The sequence below is a fragment of the Triturus cristatus genome, chromosome 10 (genome assembly GCF_964204655.1).
Source record: "Triturus cristatus chromosome 10, aTriCri1.1, whole genome shotgun sequence".
Lineage (NCBI taxonomy): Eukaryota > Metazoa > Chordata > Amphibia > Caudata > Salamandridae > Triturus > Triturus cristatus.
Window position 1 is genome coordinate 671857424 of NC_140593.1, and position 17801 is coordinate 671875224.

Sequence of the window (17801 nt, forward strand, 5' to 3'; positions counted from 1 at the left end):
CCAATCCCTCAGCCCATTGCAATAACGTGTCCGCAAATGTACCAACCTCTGGACCAAGGCTAGCCCTTAGTGTAACTGAAGCCATATTTATGGGTTCACTGAGAAAATTTCGATGTTAAAAATATCGCTAGCAAAAATATCGCAGGACAAATATAGATTACAAAAATATCGACTCCCTATACTTAAACAGGTAAGTACAAAAATATCGAATCAAAAATATCGATGTAAAAAATATCGTTTTAAAAAAATATATTTATAAAAAAATACAATGTATTAAATATTCTTTTTCACAAAACAAATTAAATTCAATATACATTTTAACGAAATATTACAAATAAACTTAATTAAAAAAATATAAACACAACATAATTTATAGATATATTTACTTAAAATTAATTTATTAACAATTCTCTTTATTTAATTTGTAAACTTTTAAATAACATAAAAATAAAATTAATACTTATGTCAATTTAAAATTTTAAAATACCATTTTATAAGTAATTCAAACATTTAACTATTATAAAAGAATTACAACGTACATTTCACAGTACAATAAATACAACAGTAGGGCAAATGTTGGCTAGTGGAGGGGTAAAAATGACTATTCCAACTCCAAAGAGTACAACAATAGGGAACATTTTGGATAGCGGAGGGGTAAAAATCACTATTCCCACTCTAGTGAGTGCAACAGTAAGGAAAGGGTTGGATAGCGGAGGGGTAAAAATTACTATTCCCACTCCAGTGAGTGCAACAGTAAGGAAAGTGTTGGACAGCTCATAAACAAAAATTGATAACATTTAAACAATTGAAATTTTTCAAATAATCATAAAAAGAAAAAAACAATATTTTAAAAATATAAGATTAAATATATTGAACATTAAATATATTCATTAGATATAGCAAAAAGGTATAACTATTATGTAAAATAAATTTATAAATAAATTTATAAACAATATATATTTAAAATAAGCTAATATTAACAAACAAACATTTAAAACAATGTATTTATTTTATTTCTTACCCTATAACACCACATCATCCAAAAAATTGCAACTTTTTTATGTACATTTATTTCCGTAATCAACATAATTAATAATGATTTTACAAATTATTAGTAATAAAAACATTAATAAACATTCATTGAATACGCATTCTTTAACACTATAATATGCACAACTCACACCTAAAATAGATTACACAATTATCAAAATGAATTACTAATTAATTTTTATTAACAACTAATTATGGATTCATTAATTAAAAATACATTACTTCTCACCCTTCCAATCATTTACACCTATAAACACCACAACACACACCTAAAATAAATTGCACAATTACCATCATTAACAACTAATTAATTCAAAATATTTAACTAATTATTAATTTATCAATTACAAATAAATTACTTCCCACCCATCTAACCCTTTTCACCAATAAACACCACAACACACACCTAAAAATACTTACACAATTAACATAATTAAATGCCAATTAATTAGTTAAAATTAATTAACAACTAAGTATTAAATAATAAATAAATTACACATTTAACACATCTCAATTCAACAAATATTAATAAATAAAAATTATTCAATAAATTTACTGTTATTAAATTACTTCCCACCCTATTCCCCTATAAACCCGCAACAGTACTAAAAACGCAAAATTCAAAGTACAAAAAATGACTACTAAAAATAATCAATAAACCTTATAATAATTAAATTACTTCCCACCCTATTCCCCTATAAACCCACAACCCGCTACAGAACTAAAAATGCAAAATTCCAACAATTTTATTTTTGAAAAATGACTACAATTTTAACACATATATAATAAAAATACAAACCATTCTTATACAAAAAATAAATTCATCACAAACATATAAAATATATACTAAAATTAATAAAAAAATCGATATTTTTAACATCTATATTTTTGAATATGATATTAAACACTTCGATATTTTTTACATCAATCAATATTCTGCACCACGATATTTTATTCTTTAGATATTCTTAACCAATAATATTTTTACTACGATATTTGTGCACATCGATATTTTTACATCGATATTCTGTCTCTGCACCGTATTTATGAACAACAAGTGTAACACCAACGTTCAGTTCACCTGCACCGCCACCAATTTGGGGAACAAAATTGACAACCGGCCCCATGGGAGCGGATGAATGACACACTACTGACGAAGTGCCGACACCTGGAACTCAGAGGCAGGAGGGTACACATAGATAGAGGGTAAGGAGAAACCTATAATTGTCCGGAAGCTACCAGTGTATTTCTTGTGTTTTAGGGGGAAGGGGATGATGCTAGTCGGGGTGAAGAGCAATTGCAAGAGTATAACCTATAATAATGATATGTGGTGGGGCACCTGTACCTTGATGGACTACTACTGGCAATATGGCAAGCACGCCTACACCCAGCTCCACCCAGACTGGAGAGGGGTCTGCTTGCTGGTCACCCTCTACACGCCCACATTGGTCATACCCGGATAAGATCTTTCTGCACTGCATCATCACCACCCCATGAGCAAAGGCACCGCACTTATACACCAAGTATACAAAAGAAGATCAGCTGAGTACTTTGGTTGGGACAGATTCAAGGACATTCCTGAAGAGTTCTGACTCTTCACCGATGCTCCAATAGGTGTAGGAGGTTCAATCCCCGTCTTCACAGCGTAAACCAAGGCCAATGCTCGGTGGCTGCAGATCACCAGGTGGGAACTGCTGAAAATGATACACACAACGGAAGATGGCCTCAACGCAATCAAAGACGAAATGTGCACCATCTGCCTCGTGATGATGCAGCATCGGTATGTGTTGAACCTAATGACCGCAATGGAAGGGGCATATGACCCAGAATAGGTACAGCATGCTGTATCTTCAGCCCCATGAACAACCTGGACAATGGCATACTGTCAATCACCATCCAAGCACTGCACAACGTACATCAGATCATGGTTAAAGAAGGAGGCGCTCCAAACATAGAATGGTTCACAAGGCTGTGTGCCTGGGTACCAAGATGGATCGCAGACTTATGCAAGACCTTGTTACCCCGTGGTTGTAATCTTGGTCTTGCTATGCTGCACCATACAACTAAGATATGCCTGTGTGAAGAAGGTTACCCTGAAAATAGGGGGAATACACTTGGTTAGGACACCCAATGGCAAGAGAAACACACACACAACAAGCCTGAAACAAGAAAGCCCCATGCGCAAGACACCTACACAAACAGCCAGGGTAGTAATTAATCACTCCACTAGAGGGAAGAATGTTCGCATTGGATCGATTTATAGAAAAGTCCCGCTCTTAGGAGTCCAGCACACCACAGAACAACTGTTGCTGCACTTTCACCATAAAACACTTGTTACAGTTTCAGAATGACCCTTTATCAGATCAACATTACACAGCTGCCCTCTGTTCACCCTTAGTGCTCCCTGTGATGGAGACACCAAAAATGGAACCAGCCTCAAACACACCTTGAATATTGCAGTAGTAAGTCACATATGGCCCCAAGATGTAATACCTAAAAAACAAGTCAGATGCACACACTCCTAAACCCAAATAAGTGCACAGCAGAAGGCCTGCATTCCGCCCAAAGTCACGATGCCAGAGCAGCTGGTCAGTTACATTCATTAGATGAAGCCCAAACAATGCCTAGTAGTAAAAGTCACCCTAGATAACTCACATGGCCCACCTGGACCACCTCAGAATGTGACCTCCAGTTTGTATCTGCGGCCCCTTCTATTAGAGTAGGATTAAGCATCAAACACACAGTTTATGGTCCACTGTACCAGTATTTCTTGCCTAGAAGGGGATGAGCTTCACTTTATTGCACCCACTGTACAGTATAAGGCATGCTATGTACTTAATGCAAATTGAATTCCTGCACTCAACTGTAAGAGATTTGGCTGCTATTCTTGTCCGTCATTATTTAATTGAACTTAAACTGTTCCTGATTGCCAAGCCTTGCTGATCTCCTTTTTGATAATAAGAACCTGCTTCAACACCCCCTTAAATGTACAAATGGGAAGGATGTTTTTCTCCAGAGGAGCCCCAAAGTTCCCTTACCTGAACGTCCAGGATTAGGTAATTTTACTAGAAATCAGTATATATGTCTACAGAGTATATTTGTGTTATGTGCAGGCTGAAACGTACACGATCACACAAACTAAATTTATGTAAGCTCGTAGAAACCGGAGCGTAATTGTTATAGTCATTTAATAACTTTATCTGTTTGCACTTGTACCAGTCAACTCTGAAGGTGCAGTGTTTTTTCATGGTACTACATTCTTTCAAGTAGCATGTTGTGCCAAGGGTACATTACCTTTTTTGCGTAGTTTGTTTTACACTGGGATGAGTTGTCATCTCATACATTCCTACTGTTGGATGTTACAGCTAATTTGTTGACTTGTACACCAACATGTTTTTCATTTCATGCTGGGAGAACTCGGAATCAGTTTTATCTTGTACAAATATGCAAGTTAAATTTATGAACAGGTGTATTGCCAAACATCAAGTAGCAGAATAATTTAAAAACGAGCATTGGCAAAGTTAATAGGTCCCGCCTTTTGGCTTTGCTAATGCTTTTCGCTGACTGTTCAGCATTTAAACAAACAGTGTCGTGCTGCAGGGGTGCGGGGGGGGGGGGAGGAGATTAATGTACCTCCCGGGCTGCCGCAGGTGAAGTGGAGAGGGTGAGAGCAGCAGACTTGGCACCTTCTCCGAGCAGGTCACGACACCTGTGGACCACCCGCTTGCGACCGGCCCTCCATGGGCTATGATACAACGCAGGGGGCAAAGGGAATACGGACAACGGGAGCATGGTGAACACGGAGAACGGGAGGGGGGCAGGAACCAAGGGAATGCGGATAACGGGACGGGGCGGGAGCAAAGTAAAACACAACAGGATTTTAAAAACCAGCCAAGGCAAAAGGCAAAGTAGTGTAGTTACCAAAACTTATGGACCGTATCGAAAGGATCTATGGAGCCGGGGCAAACGCCAGGGCAGAAATAAAACAGCCACAAGGCAGGACAAATTTACTGTATCCACGAACCAAAACTATGCCATTTAGAAAGGTGGACTGAGTAACCAATCACAAGCGGTGGGCGTGTGGTGGGTGTCTTCTAACTTCACAGAGACATTACAGCATGCCTTGCAGAGCAGCGCATGCACGCTGCCTCTAGGCTCGACCTAAAAAAAACTAGGACCATACATCTAATCTGTATAGTCTTTGCATTTTGAAAGAGCAAGAACAGCTCTTTGGGTAAATAATATCCCTGCTGCAGGCATCTGCTTTCAGCCTTGAGGTCACCGGTTTTAATTGCAATAGGCCAACTCGACCTTTGAGAGTTTAATATAATAAGCAACATGGAATATACTAATGTTTATATAACTGCAAGGTTGTGACATTAATGGCTTCTACATTTATCAGTCCATTCTTTAGTACACAGCCCCCACTTAACTGCATTATAGACCACATACCTGCATACCTAGCACATGTTCCAAGTGTGGTGGAAATGCACCCATCCACAAACAGCTCTACCTTTGGCTTCCATGAAAGATTACGCTATCTGAAGTGCTGAGTCGTCTTCGCCTCTGCCTGCCTGCTTACATCTATTGGCTTTTGAAGTGTGTGTTCCATCAGTAGTCTTGTAAACTATAGGCGTTGCTGTCTGGAGCACTTTCAGCCCCTAACATTAAAACCACTCTTTTCTCCTAGCTGCTTGGAAACACAGAGGGTCGCTGCAGACAGCCGGAGAGCGATTAAAGTTCATTGTTTAGAATGTGATGGGCTGTGTACTGCAAAAGCCCTCCTTTTTCAGAAAAAAGGGGGGCATTGGATACAAGTAAAACAGAAAGGCGCTGTCTATAGGTTTGAGGTATTGTATTAAAGCTGTGTAGATGTTTGTGTGGCTCATAAAATGCAACATTTGCCCTCTGTCAATGAAAGATTCCTTCTGACAAGGGAAACCTCCCTGATGGAACCCCTTTAATTTCAAGCACCAGTGTTTGTACCTCAACAATGTGCGCTACAGATGAGGCTTGAAGTAGTTGCGTCTTAACAATGTTCCCTGTAGGTGAACCTATGAGTGGGAGACTTTTCTTTGACTGTTGTACCTCAGGGAGTGCTGCACTGGTGGTGTCCCAGCACCGTGTGTGTCAGTCAAGGACTACATTGGTTCTCTTTGACATGCACTGCTTGCCGCAAGGCACTGTGATGGCTCACTCAGTAATATGCTGCACTAATGTCGATGAATGTGGTGTCTGTATCTGATTTGTTTTTTGCAGGCAAGTACCGCAGTGTGTTATTTTTCCTGTACCAGAATCCAAATATATGGCATCAGTTTGCTTAATGTTTAATACTTTCTTTATTTCCAGTTATTACATGAATGCGACTTTCTGAGCTCTTGGCTTATTCCCCAGAACAAGGTTATCTTCCAGATCAATGTAGTGTAGATTCCACAGAATGCTTGTCATAGTGAGGTGGAAAGTATAGGATAGAGCAGCTGTTTTATTTGTACAGGCCAGTGTGAAACCTTATGGTTTGTCTTCTGCTCGAACTTCTGTACTCAGGCTGTTCTTTTTCTTTTCTTTGCAGCCCAGGTGGGGAAGACATCATTGATTATGGCTCTTGTTGGCGAAGAGTTTCCAGAGGAGGTAAGTGAAAAATGCCTCATTTGTCATGATTGGTTCTTCACTCTTTATTCCCTAACCACTGGTTATTCTCCCCATTCTTGATAGGCTGGTGACAAACCAAAGTGTATTTGTGAATGTGTGTCCTCATGTAACGTAACTGGTGCTATGTAAAGCGCTCTGATACCTGATTGGATTCGGGTCAAGTTCTCGCTATATAAAACTCTGCAAAAAAAAAAAAAGCAATAGGTTGAGCATTGTGTTCCTGCAGTATCGCTCTTCTAACCCTCATTCAATCCGTTGGTTGACGTCAACCCTGCTTTTACAGGTGCCTCAGTAGATAATGTGTTGGATGGTAGTTCTGGAGAAAGAAAGGGTCCAAAAATGTATTTTCAAAAGAGGTGTGATTGTGAATTTTAAGAACTGAGGGAAGGTGCCTGAACAGATTTTTTAAGGTGCCGAGTATGATCCAGATGGATGCCAAGTGAACGATGATTGCATTAATGTTAGACTTGGGGGGTCTCTAGTTGGCACAGGCATGCACTTGTGACAAATAGGGACCTCTTCCTCTAGTCAGGGTAAGGGGGTACACTCCTAAAATAACCCCGGCTCACCCCCTTGGTAGCTTGGCACGAGCAGACAGGCTTATCTCAGAGGCAGTGTGTAAAGCATTTGTGAACACATACAGTAACCAAGTGACAACACTACAAATGGACACCACACAGGTTTTATATCAAAAATAAGTATTCTTTATATAGATTTACCACAAGACCTTTAAACGACAAAAACAAACAATACTGTTACTTTAGATGGTAACATTTTGCTTAGTTCTCTTAAGTTCTTAAATGCGACACTTTAAGTCAATGTACCTTTTAGATGCGTTGCGCTTCCACGACAAGCAATGTCGCAGCGATGGAAATGCGGCAAAGTTATGGTGCAAAAGAAATAAAGGCTTGAAGATCTTCCAGATGCGATGCGCTTCTCCGATGTTGCGAGAAGACTCGACTTGATGCTTCAGCTGCAGCGGCGACACACTTTACGCGATGTGACGACTGCGGCCTTGGCAGCGACACTCTTCTCCGACGTTTGCGAGACGCTTCCGCTAGATGCGATGTTGCAGCAGCGACACCCCTTTACGCGATGCGACGACAGCAGCTCCGACGGCGGCATGGTTCTCCGTGGATGCGAGGCGCTTTTCTTGATGCAGTGCAATGCGACAACTACGATGGCTGCGATGGCGACACGCTTCTTCCTCGATGCGAGGCTCTTCTCTTGATGCGGTGCAATGCGTCAGCTACGATGGCTGCGATGGCGACACGCTTCTTCGGCGTTGCGAGACTTCCTGGATGATGCGAGACGCTTCCGCTCGATGCGATGCTGCAGCGGCGACACACTTTACGAGATGCGACGACAACATCTCCGGCGGCACGCTTCTCCTTCTTGAGTCGGGCTTCCAGCTCCTTGCATCACGCAGTCCCTCAGAAGGTCCAACAACAGCAGCAGGCACTTCCAAAGAACTCTGGGGAGCTGTGGGGTGAAGTCTATTGTTCCTGAGACTTCAGCAGGAGGCAAGCTCTTTTCCAAGCCCTTGGAGATCCTTCACAAGTTGAGCAAAAGTACACACAAAGTTCCTTTCTCCTCTCTTTGGCAGTAATGCAACCACTGCATGCCATTTCCCCAGTTTCAGGGATAGTTTCCTCCTCAGCTTCTTCTGGGTCCTCCCTCAGCAGAGGTTCTTCTTGTTTTCCCAAAGTGATCTGAGTTCTTGGGATCAGGGTCCCAATATTTATACCCAGAAATCCTTTGTCCTCTGAAGGCTGAGGGGCCTTTGCCCAGTCCAAACCAGTTCCTGAGCACTCTGTTTACCAGACTTCTCCTTTCCTTTCACCGTGCAGGGCAGAAACATTAGACTCCCCACAGGAGGTGGAGCCAGCATTGTGGAAGGCAAGTACAGCACTGGAGCACTTTGTTGACAGGATTACTTCTCTTCATTCACTGTTCAGGGCAGAGACATCAGCCGCTCCCCAGGAGGTGGAGCCAGCATTGTGGAAGGCAGGCACAGCCCTATTCAGATCCCAGGTGCAACTCCTCCCACCCATCTGGATGCAGATCTCTCTGTTCACCACTGTGACACCTCACCCTGTCTCCTGGAATTCCCCAGGCCTGTCACTCAAACTCCAGACAAAGGAATACACACAGCCTAGCAGAGGCAGGTTTGAATGGTTAGACAAGAAAATGCCTACTTTCTAAGAGTGGCATTTTCAAACACAGAATGTTAAAACCAATTTTACTAAAAGAGGTATTTTATCATCCTGAGTTCAGGAATACTAAATTCGAATTTCTACCATGTTCTCTGAGTCAGTTAGGATTATGATTCTGGCCTATGGAGAACAGGTAGCCTTGCAATAGTGAACATTAGCAATGATGTTGTACTTTTATGGATATATACTATATCCGAATAAAGATAATTGAATTGAATTGAATTGAATTGTGAACATCGAAAATGGCTGTAATTCACTATCAGGACATGCCACACACACTAGGGCATGTCCTACCTTATCCTTACAATGCACCCTGCCCTTGGGCCTATCATAGGGGTGTCTGATATGAAGGAAAGAGAAGGTTTAGGGACTGGCAAGTGGGTGCACTTGCCCAGTCAGCATGACAGTACCAGACTGCACACAGGCTCTGCAGTGGCAGACCTAGACACATGTTTACAGGCTGCTTATGTGGGTGGCACAACCAGTGCTGCAAGCCCACCAGCAGTATTTGGATTACAAGCCCTGGGCACTCCTGGTGCACTGTACTAGGGTCTGACAGGTAAACCAAACCAACCAATCATGGAATCACAAATCCTACATTAATTTACAATAGGGAGCACTTGCACTGTGGCACTGGACAGCAGTGGCACAGAGCCCTGAGCAGCTAACACCAGCAAAAACATACATGAGGCACAGCGAAAAATGGAAGGGAGTCTCACGCCAATGTGCCAGGTCTAACAGTTAATAAGAGAGGTAGGCTTAGCTTATTAGCTAACCTGAGTGAAAGTCTTCTTCAGTAATTCATAAAATGTAGTTTGAATGGAGAGGGAGTTCTCGAGCAGATCAGCTGGAGACAACCCTTGCATGAAATCAATTTTAATGTAAGGGTGGATAATGAGAAATCTTTAACATATACAACTGGTATTTGATTATTGTCACTGATGAAGAGGTGATTCAAGGTGAACAATTGACAGTGTATGAGTGTTTGACAGTAGGTCTTTGGTTGAATCGAGTAAGTGTGAGAAGACACACAAATGATAAACAACATGGAAGATGAGTTGAGGCTTTTTTTTGCGTCCCTGTTTCGACTAGCGCATGTACTGTTGAGCTGGTGTTAGTGTTGTAAAACATGCATTGAAAGGTGTCAGAGCATTGCTGGTAGCAGACGTTGATGATGTAACTGCTCTTAGGAAGGGTGAGAGTAAGTGTTGAGACATGTCAGGAGCTGGGAGAATAGTCTAAATGATCATGGTCAAGTATCTGTGGGTATTAGATGGTGAAATGTGTAAGTAATGCAGGTTTGGATTTAATGTTTGGTTTGATTACACACCGCAATCAAACCAGTCGGTCCCCAACCCTATGCGCACTCCATTTAATATTACGATTGAAGTATGATCTAGTCTGAGTCATCACTTGATTCAGCCTCCAGACCAGACACCAACAAAAGGAGGGAGGGTGCTTAACCCTCATGCCATGAGGTTGTCTGTGTTGGTATGTAAGAATAAGAAGGAGTGTCCATGTCCGTTCAAAACAAGGAATTGTGTTCTGGAGGATTGTGTTCAACTTTTCCATAGCTTAGAGGTTCCAGGTTTTACACCACCATAATGCCAACGTTGACTACTTTGGGCCTTTCCGTCCATAAGTGACCATCAACCTCCTAGCCAACAATAGCTGTGATATGTCTTCCATTGGCATTGCCAATGGACATAAACCTTTGTTGTTAATCTACACTAGCAGCCCCATCAGGCAGGGGTGTGGAATTTAATAAAATATCTACTCGTCCATGGGGCAGGTTACTTCATAAATCTACTTGTCCTGTAACAAAATCCACTTGCCCCTTTGGTGCCATGTAGTGCAGCGACAAATTATGGCAGCAATCTCATGATATAAGAGCTCTGATATAGCCTCTCTGATTATGCCAGGGCTCATACCATAGTAGTTTTGAAAACTTGCAATCCCCTTATGGTGCTACTTTTCCGCAGATCTACATACTGGGGCTGAAGGTAGTGGTAAGCAATAGTTCCAGGGTTAGAATACCCTTTTGAGTCTGTGGAAACCTTCTAACTTGCATGTTTTAAGGATTTTCAATAAACCATACTGAGAAATGTTGGAAACTTACTCCTGACAATGGCAGGCGTAAACCTTCTTCCAAAGAAAAAAGTGTTTGGAGGGGAAAGTGAACTTGCAAACACTCAGATTTTCGCATGAGCAAATCTACACATGAAGATTTGCTCATGCTAAAATACAGTTCACAAATATTTAGGAGTACTATTTCTTGTCCTACTTCTGTAAATTCTTGGTAATTCATGAAAGCCGTATAGCTGCACTTAATGCAAGAACATACAGCATGGGTGCACTTTTGAGACTTTCTTTAATAATTGGGCCCCTAATTTGGTCTGGCTTTGACCGTGATCTTTTTTGTTTATTAAAATCTCTCTCTCTGTATCGGCTGGCTTCACTGTGAGTGACAGCATTCTACTTTCACAAGGAGCATATCGGTACACAAAGAACTTTTGTTCAGTGCCAGTAACTACTGTGGCAGTGTGTACTTTGAGACCAAAAAACAATTTTTGCTTTTGCCAATGTTTGTTATAATGGCGAGGGCCCGGCAGCTACCACACCAATAAGGTTTTACAAAAACCGTGCCAAAACAAGTCACACATTGACAAAACTAAAAAGCTGACCAATGCTTGTTTATTTTTGTTTCCCATAATCTTATTCAAACTGGTTACACTGATTTGCCATTATGAATATTTTTGGGAAATACTAGCATGCATCAACACGTTACTAAATGATGCTGCAAAGAATTGGTACCTGAAATTTTACAGTAGTTTAGCAAAATGTTTTTTTTCCTACTTTCATTTTTTTACGAACATTTTATTTTGAAAGCAAAGAATATTCAATCTTGATTTCAAGCTTCTGCAAATATTTGCATCAAATCAGAGAGCATTCTGGGAGCATTATACATAGCCTCATATTCCTAAACTTTGCAAACATGTGTACACCTTTTTTTTAGGTCTCGCCTGAGGCAGCGCATGTGCTGTCTCAGGCGAGACGTTTAGTATACGGGTTTTCAAAGTGCTACTAGCGCTGGCCTAACGCTTGCGTTCACGTGAACGTGCACAGCTGCCCGAGGCGCCATGCTTTCACTTTTGGTGGTGCTGCGTGCGCACCACTCGCGTGTTTACCGACGTTCGCGCGCACCCCTGCAATGCTTGTTTTTAGGTCTTGCTGTGCCAGCGCGCATGCCCTGCTCTGAGATCATTTAGTATACAGGTTTTCAAAGTGCTACCCAGGCCTAAAACTTGAGTGCACGATGGCTTGCACGTGCACAGGTGCTGCTCGCACTCCCTTCTCCCCCTCCCTTTTCGTCAGCTTTAATCAGGCTCCTCTGCTGCTGGCATTCCCCCCTCCCTTCTCGCCCAGCCCTTCTTGTCACCTCGGCTTACACTCACCCCTCCTTTCTCCCCTTTCGGACGCTTTGATGTTCTCAGTCAGCCGTGCGGCCAATGCTTGTTTGCATGTGGATTTACTCTTGAACCCCTGACCTCTCCGTAAAAGCTTCCTTAATGACATCTTACAATTTGTTGCAATTAAGAAAAAAAAAACAACGGTCATCTAGATTCAAAGTCGCAAGCACAATGGTTTTTAAATCCAATCGTGAGAAAAATGGTGCATCTATTTTTCCATTCATGGAAACTGGGAATACTCTGACAATTCCATTGGTTCCCAAAATATACCAGATTGCTTCCCAATTGTCTCTGGCCTTTAACTTTTGCCTTATAACATGCACATATGTGTACTCACCTTTTAATTAACTGGGAAAGAAATGACAGTACCTTACTGTCGGAAGTATATCTTATTTACCAGCCTCGGAAATGTTCCTCTTGTATTTATTACAAGGGATATGTGTAGCTGCAGAGTTACAATTACTCGCTAGTGGTTTGAATGCAGACATCTCTGCTTAACTCATCAAATCGAATGTAACCACAATCACACACAACCACAAGCACACACAACCACACACAATAACACAAACACACAACCACACAACCACACACAACCACCCACACAACCACCCACACACAACCACAACTACACACAACCACAACACACAACCACACCCACACACAACCACACACACAACCACACCCCCCACACACTCCCACCCACACACTCCCACCCACACAACCCCACACACAATCACACACACACACACACAACGACAAGCACACACAGCCACACTCGCAACCACACACACAATAACACAAACGCATAACCACATCACACAACCACATCACACAACCACAAGCACACACAACCACAAGCACACACAACCACACAAACACAACCACACACAATAACACAAACACACCACAACCACCCACACAACCACCCACACAACCACACACAGCCACAACTACACACAACCACAACACCCACACACACCCACACACAACCACACACACAACCACACACCCCCACACACTCCGACCCACACACTCCGACCCACACACTCCCACCCACACACTCCCACCCACACACTCCCACCCACACACTCCCACCCACACAATCACACACACCCACACACGACAAGCACACACAGCCACACTCACAACCACACACACAACCACAACCACACACACAACCACACACACAACCACACTCAACCACAATCCCCCACAACCACACACAGCCACACCCCCCACACACACACACACTCCCACAACCACACACACACGACCACACACACACACACACAATCACACACACAATCACACACACACAACCACACACACACACCACAAGCACACACAGCCACACACACAACCACACACATAGCCACACACACAACCAGACACACAGCCACACACACAACCACACACACACACCCACAAGCACACACAGCCACACACACAACCACACACATAGCCACACACACAACCACACACACACCCACAAGCACACACAGCCACACACACAACCACACACACACGACCACCCCCCCACACACACAAACACACAACCACAACTAAACACACAACCACAACACACAACCACAACACACAACCACACACACAACCCCCCACACACACAATAACACAAATGCACATCCACACACACAACCACAGACAACCACAACTACACACACAACCACACCCACAACCACACACACAACCAACCACAACCACACATACAACCAACCACACATACAACCAACCCCAACCACACACACACACCCACACACACACAACCACACACACACACACAACCACACACACACACAACCACACACACACACACACACAACCACACACACACAACCACACACACACAACCACACCCACACAACCACACACACACAACCACACCCACACACACAACCAACCACAACCACACCCACACAACCACAACCACACATACAACCAACCACACCCACACACACACAACCACAACCACACACACCACCCCACACACACACACACAACCACACACACACACACACAAAACCAACCACACACAACCACACACAACCACACAAACAACCACAACCACACACGCACACACCCACACACGCACACAACCACACACACACACACAACCACACACACACACACAAACACAAATAACCAACCACACACAACCAACCACAACCACACACACACACAACCACACACACACACAACCACACACACACAACCACACACACACACACAACCACACACACACACACACACACACAGCTGCACACACACAACCACACACACACACAACCATACACACACAACCCCACACACACACACAACCAAACACACAACCACACACACACACACAACCAACCACACACACACAACCAACCACACACAACCACAACCACACACAACCACACAAACAACCACACACACACACAACCACACACACACACAACCACACACACACACACACAACCACACACCACACATAACACACACACACAACCACAAACAGTTTTTGGGGCTGTCTGCATAAATACGCTGTCACCAAACACTATGAACACCTCTGGAAAGTTTGGGAAGTCACCCCCAACTTTGAAACCACTTGCTGTTGCAGAGTGTGTGCTGTACACATAGCAATACCTTGACACAGTGGACTGTTGCAAGGAATGCTTTGAGCCTCGGAGGCTGACAGACCTCAGTCTGTGCATTAGTTCACCCCGTCTTGGCGCTGCATGAAAACAGGGTGCCCACTGTCCAGCATGAAGTGAGATATTGTGATCGGGGCTGGAGATGCTATTTAGCAATCTGCTTAGAACATTGTGTTTCATTTATGGCACTAAACGTAAAGGAGCACTGGCAACGCTGATAAAATGGATTTCATTTTGAGTAGTGACTAACACTTTAAAAAAGCCTGCAGTACTGAAACAAGCATTTGCAATGCAATAGGTCTCGCATTTGCAAACAGTTAAGCTATTGGCATTGTTCATGACAATGCCTTTTTTATCTATTTTATAAAACAAACACATAAATAAATGCCATTATCATTTACAATGCCAATAGCTGCCAGAAATTAAGCTAAGCAGACCACGCATGGGAACTCGTTTCCTAAATAACTATTACTTGAATCTTCAAAGGGAGACATGCCAGAAAGCAGCGTTTTCCCCCATCCTGGCTCTCAATCCATCCATATTCAAAGAAAAAATATTCTGCTTATTTGCTTTTCGCACTTGATGATGGAACTGCCATCCATTTATAACTACGTGGTGGGGCCCAGTCAGAAAAGGCTTGCAGCCATTTGAGAGAAACACCAGGGCCCTTTTGTTTTCCCATGATCGCTTGCACTGGGTTCGTTGACCCTGTCTGCCTGTTCAACAACTTGTCGCTCTCGAGCTCTGTAAATGCCTCCATGACCTCCTCGTCGTATCTTTCGTTCATGGAAGGCATGTTCAATCTGTTTAGCCTCCCCACGAAAAACCTTTGGTAGTTTCATGGGAGTTGATCGCGTCCCCTCCCTCTGCTTCCCCTGTTGCTTTCTAGTAGTCATTTAATTAGTGCATGATTAATAAATCAAAGAGTTACTATTGGCTAGGCAGACCCTCGAAAAATACTGTCAGTCACTCAATGCCATGGAATGTGGTGAAGTTGTGTTACCATTTCCACATTTGAATCTGAATTGCACAAGTATGCTTCACTGCCACAGTGCAAATCCAAAGTGATATGACATTCATTCAATAGAAAGAACGTTATGGATGCACAGGTGGCTTCAGTGGGTAATGGATCTTTGTGAAATTTTGGGACATATGAATTACGAAGCAATGCAAAAAATATGGGTGAAGCAGGGGTGTAGCTACCAGGTGTAGCAGGTGCAGTGGCACCAGAGCCCCGAGTGGCCTATTGAAGCCTGATAATTGTTATGTTTTACTACTGCAACATCTGACAAAAGGAACATTTTCCTTGTTCGCACCAGGGCCCGTGGCATTCGTGCTACACTACTGAGGTGAAGAGGTCCGAAGTTTGTCTGAGGAGTCTACTGCTGGCGGATGCTGAACACCAAGGCTGCCTAATCTTGATTTCACCTAATGCCTTTTTCTGCCACCACCCCACGCTTCTATTCCTTTTATCTGACTCTTGTCGGATCCTGGTCATCCCTTCTTTCTCCCGTTGTCAATGTTTATTTACATTTCTCTTCCTCCTGTTGTCTTTCTCTCACTTGTTCTTGGACAAAGTCTATTGATGAAAAATTAGCCTCAATCCCCAACAAGCATTGGCATAGCCAATAGGTCTCGCTTTTGGGACCTTATAAGTATTTAGTTATGCAGCACAATATCCTTAGTGCAACAACATCAACTGATGCATGGCTAAACACTTATAAGGTCCCAAAGGCGAGACCTATTGGCTATGCCAATGCTTGTTTTATACTGGAACCACTGTCAGTAGTGCAGTTGGAGTATGCAACATTTACCTGGAGCGCTCACCCTAATAATAAATTAATTAACCATAAATACAAGTTTGAACAGCATTAACATATGGGTACAAATATTACCTTAACTGCAGGCAGTGCCCTTCCCTGATCCATAATGTGGTACTGCAAACTGGCAGCCAAAGGGTTTGTGCTGCAGGGCTTGGGCCTACTTGTCCCAAGGACAAAATATACATGAAAACTTGTTGCCCTTGACCCAAACAATATGTCCTGGGAGTCGGGCTGTAGGAATTTGGCATCAGGGGATCAAGGGGGAGCAGGGCAGTGGTGACCGCTCTGATTTTCTGCTTCACTTGGGTCCAGAAACCTTGAACACGACTACAGAATCATCACATGTGGATCTATGGTATGAATCTTCCTCTTCACACCACTGCCAACATATGTTGGACCCACCCCCTCCCAATATTGCCTTCTGGCGAATCGGGGTATTAGTTGAGGGAGGTAACTATTCCACTCAAATGATAATCACAGTCCTTGCTATGGTCAGTCACTAAATTTAACTATGCTCAACCCTGTGGTAGTTATGGCACGGAGCAGACATGTTTAACTTAAAGGCAATGTGTAAAGTATTTATGCAGTACCAAAACAGTAATAAAGTCAAAACACAAGAAAAATCCCAAACCTATTTTTAAAAACATAGACTACATTTTAATAAGTAAAATTTCATCAAAATAGGTATTTTCAAAAGTAAAAAAAAAAATAGCGCCAAAATAGCATTAATCGTCTACCACGGTCAACTAGTGGTGGTAGACCTGGAGCTAGGTGCGATTTGAGGACGACCGTTGAGTGCAGGCTGGCTATAGAAACCGGGTTTGATCCAGTCAAATGCTTTTCTTCCTGCTGAGTTTCTGAACTGGAACTCTACCATCTCAGCAGGTCATGCCTGCAGGTTTTGGTAGAGGAGGGCTCCATGAGGTCAGGTATTCGATA

At 42.8% G+C, this 17801-nt stretch overlaps 1 protein-coding gene across 2 annotated transcripts in view; it reads left to right on the forward strand.

Moving 5' to 3' along the window:
• RHOT2 (ras homolog family member T2) overlaps positions 1-17801 on the forward strand; it is a 332445-nt gene that overhangs the window by 57793 nt on the left and 256851 nt on the right. For both annotated transcript variants that reach the window (XM_085628143.1, XM_085628144.1), the window contains exon 2: positions 6620-6678. In XM_085628143.1, coding sequence (XP_085484269.1) covers positions 6620-6678 — 59 coding nt within the window. The remainder of the gene's footprint in view (positions 1-6619; positions 6679-17801) is intronic.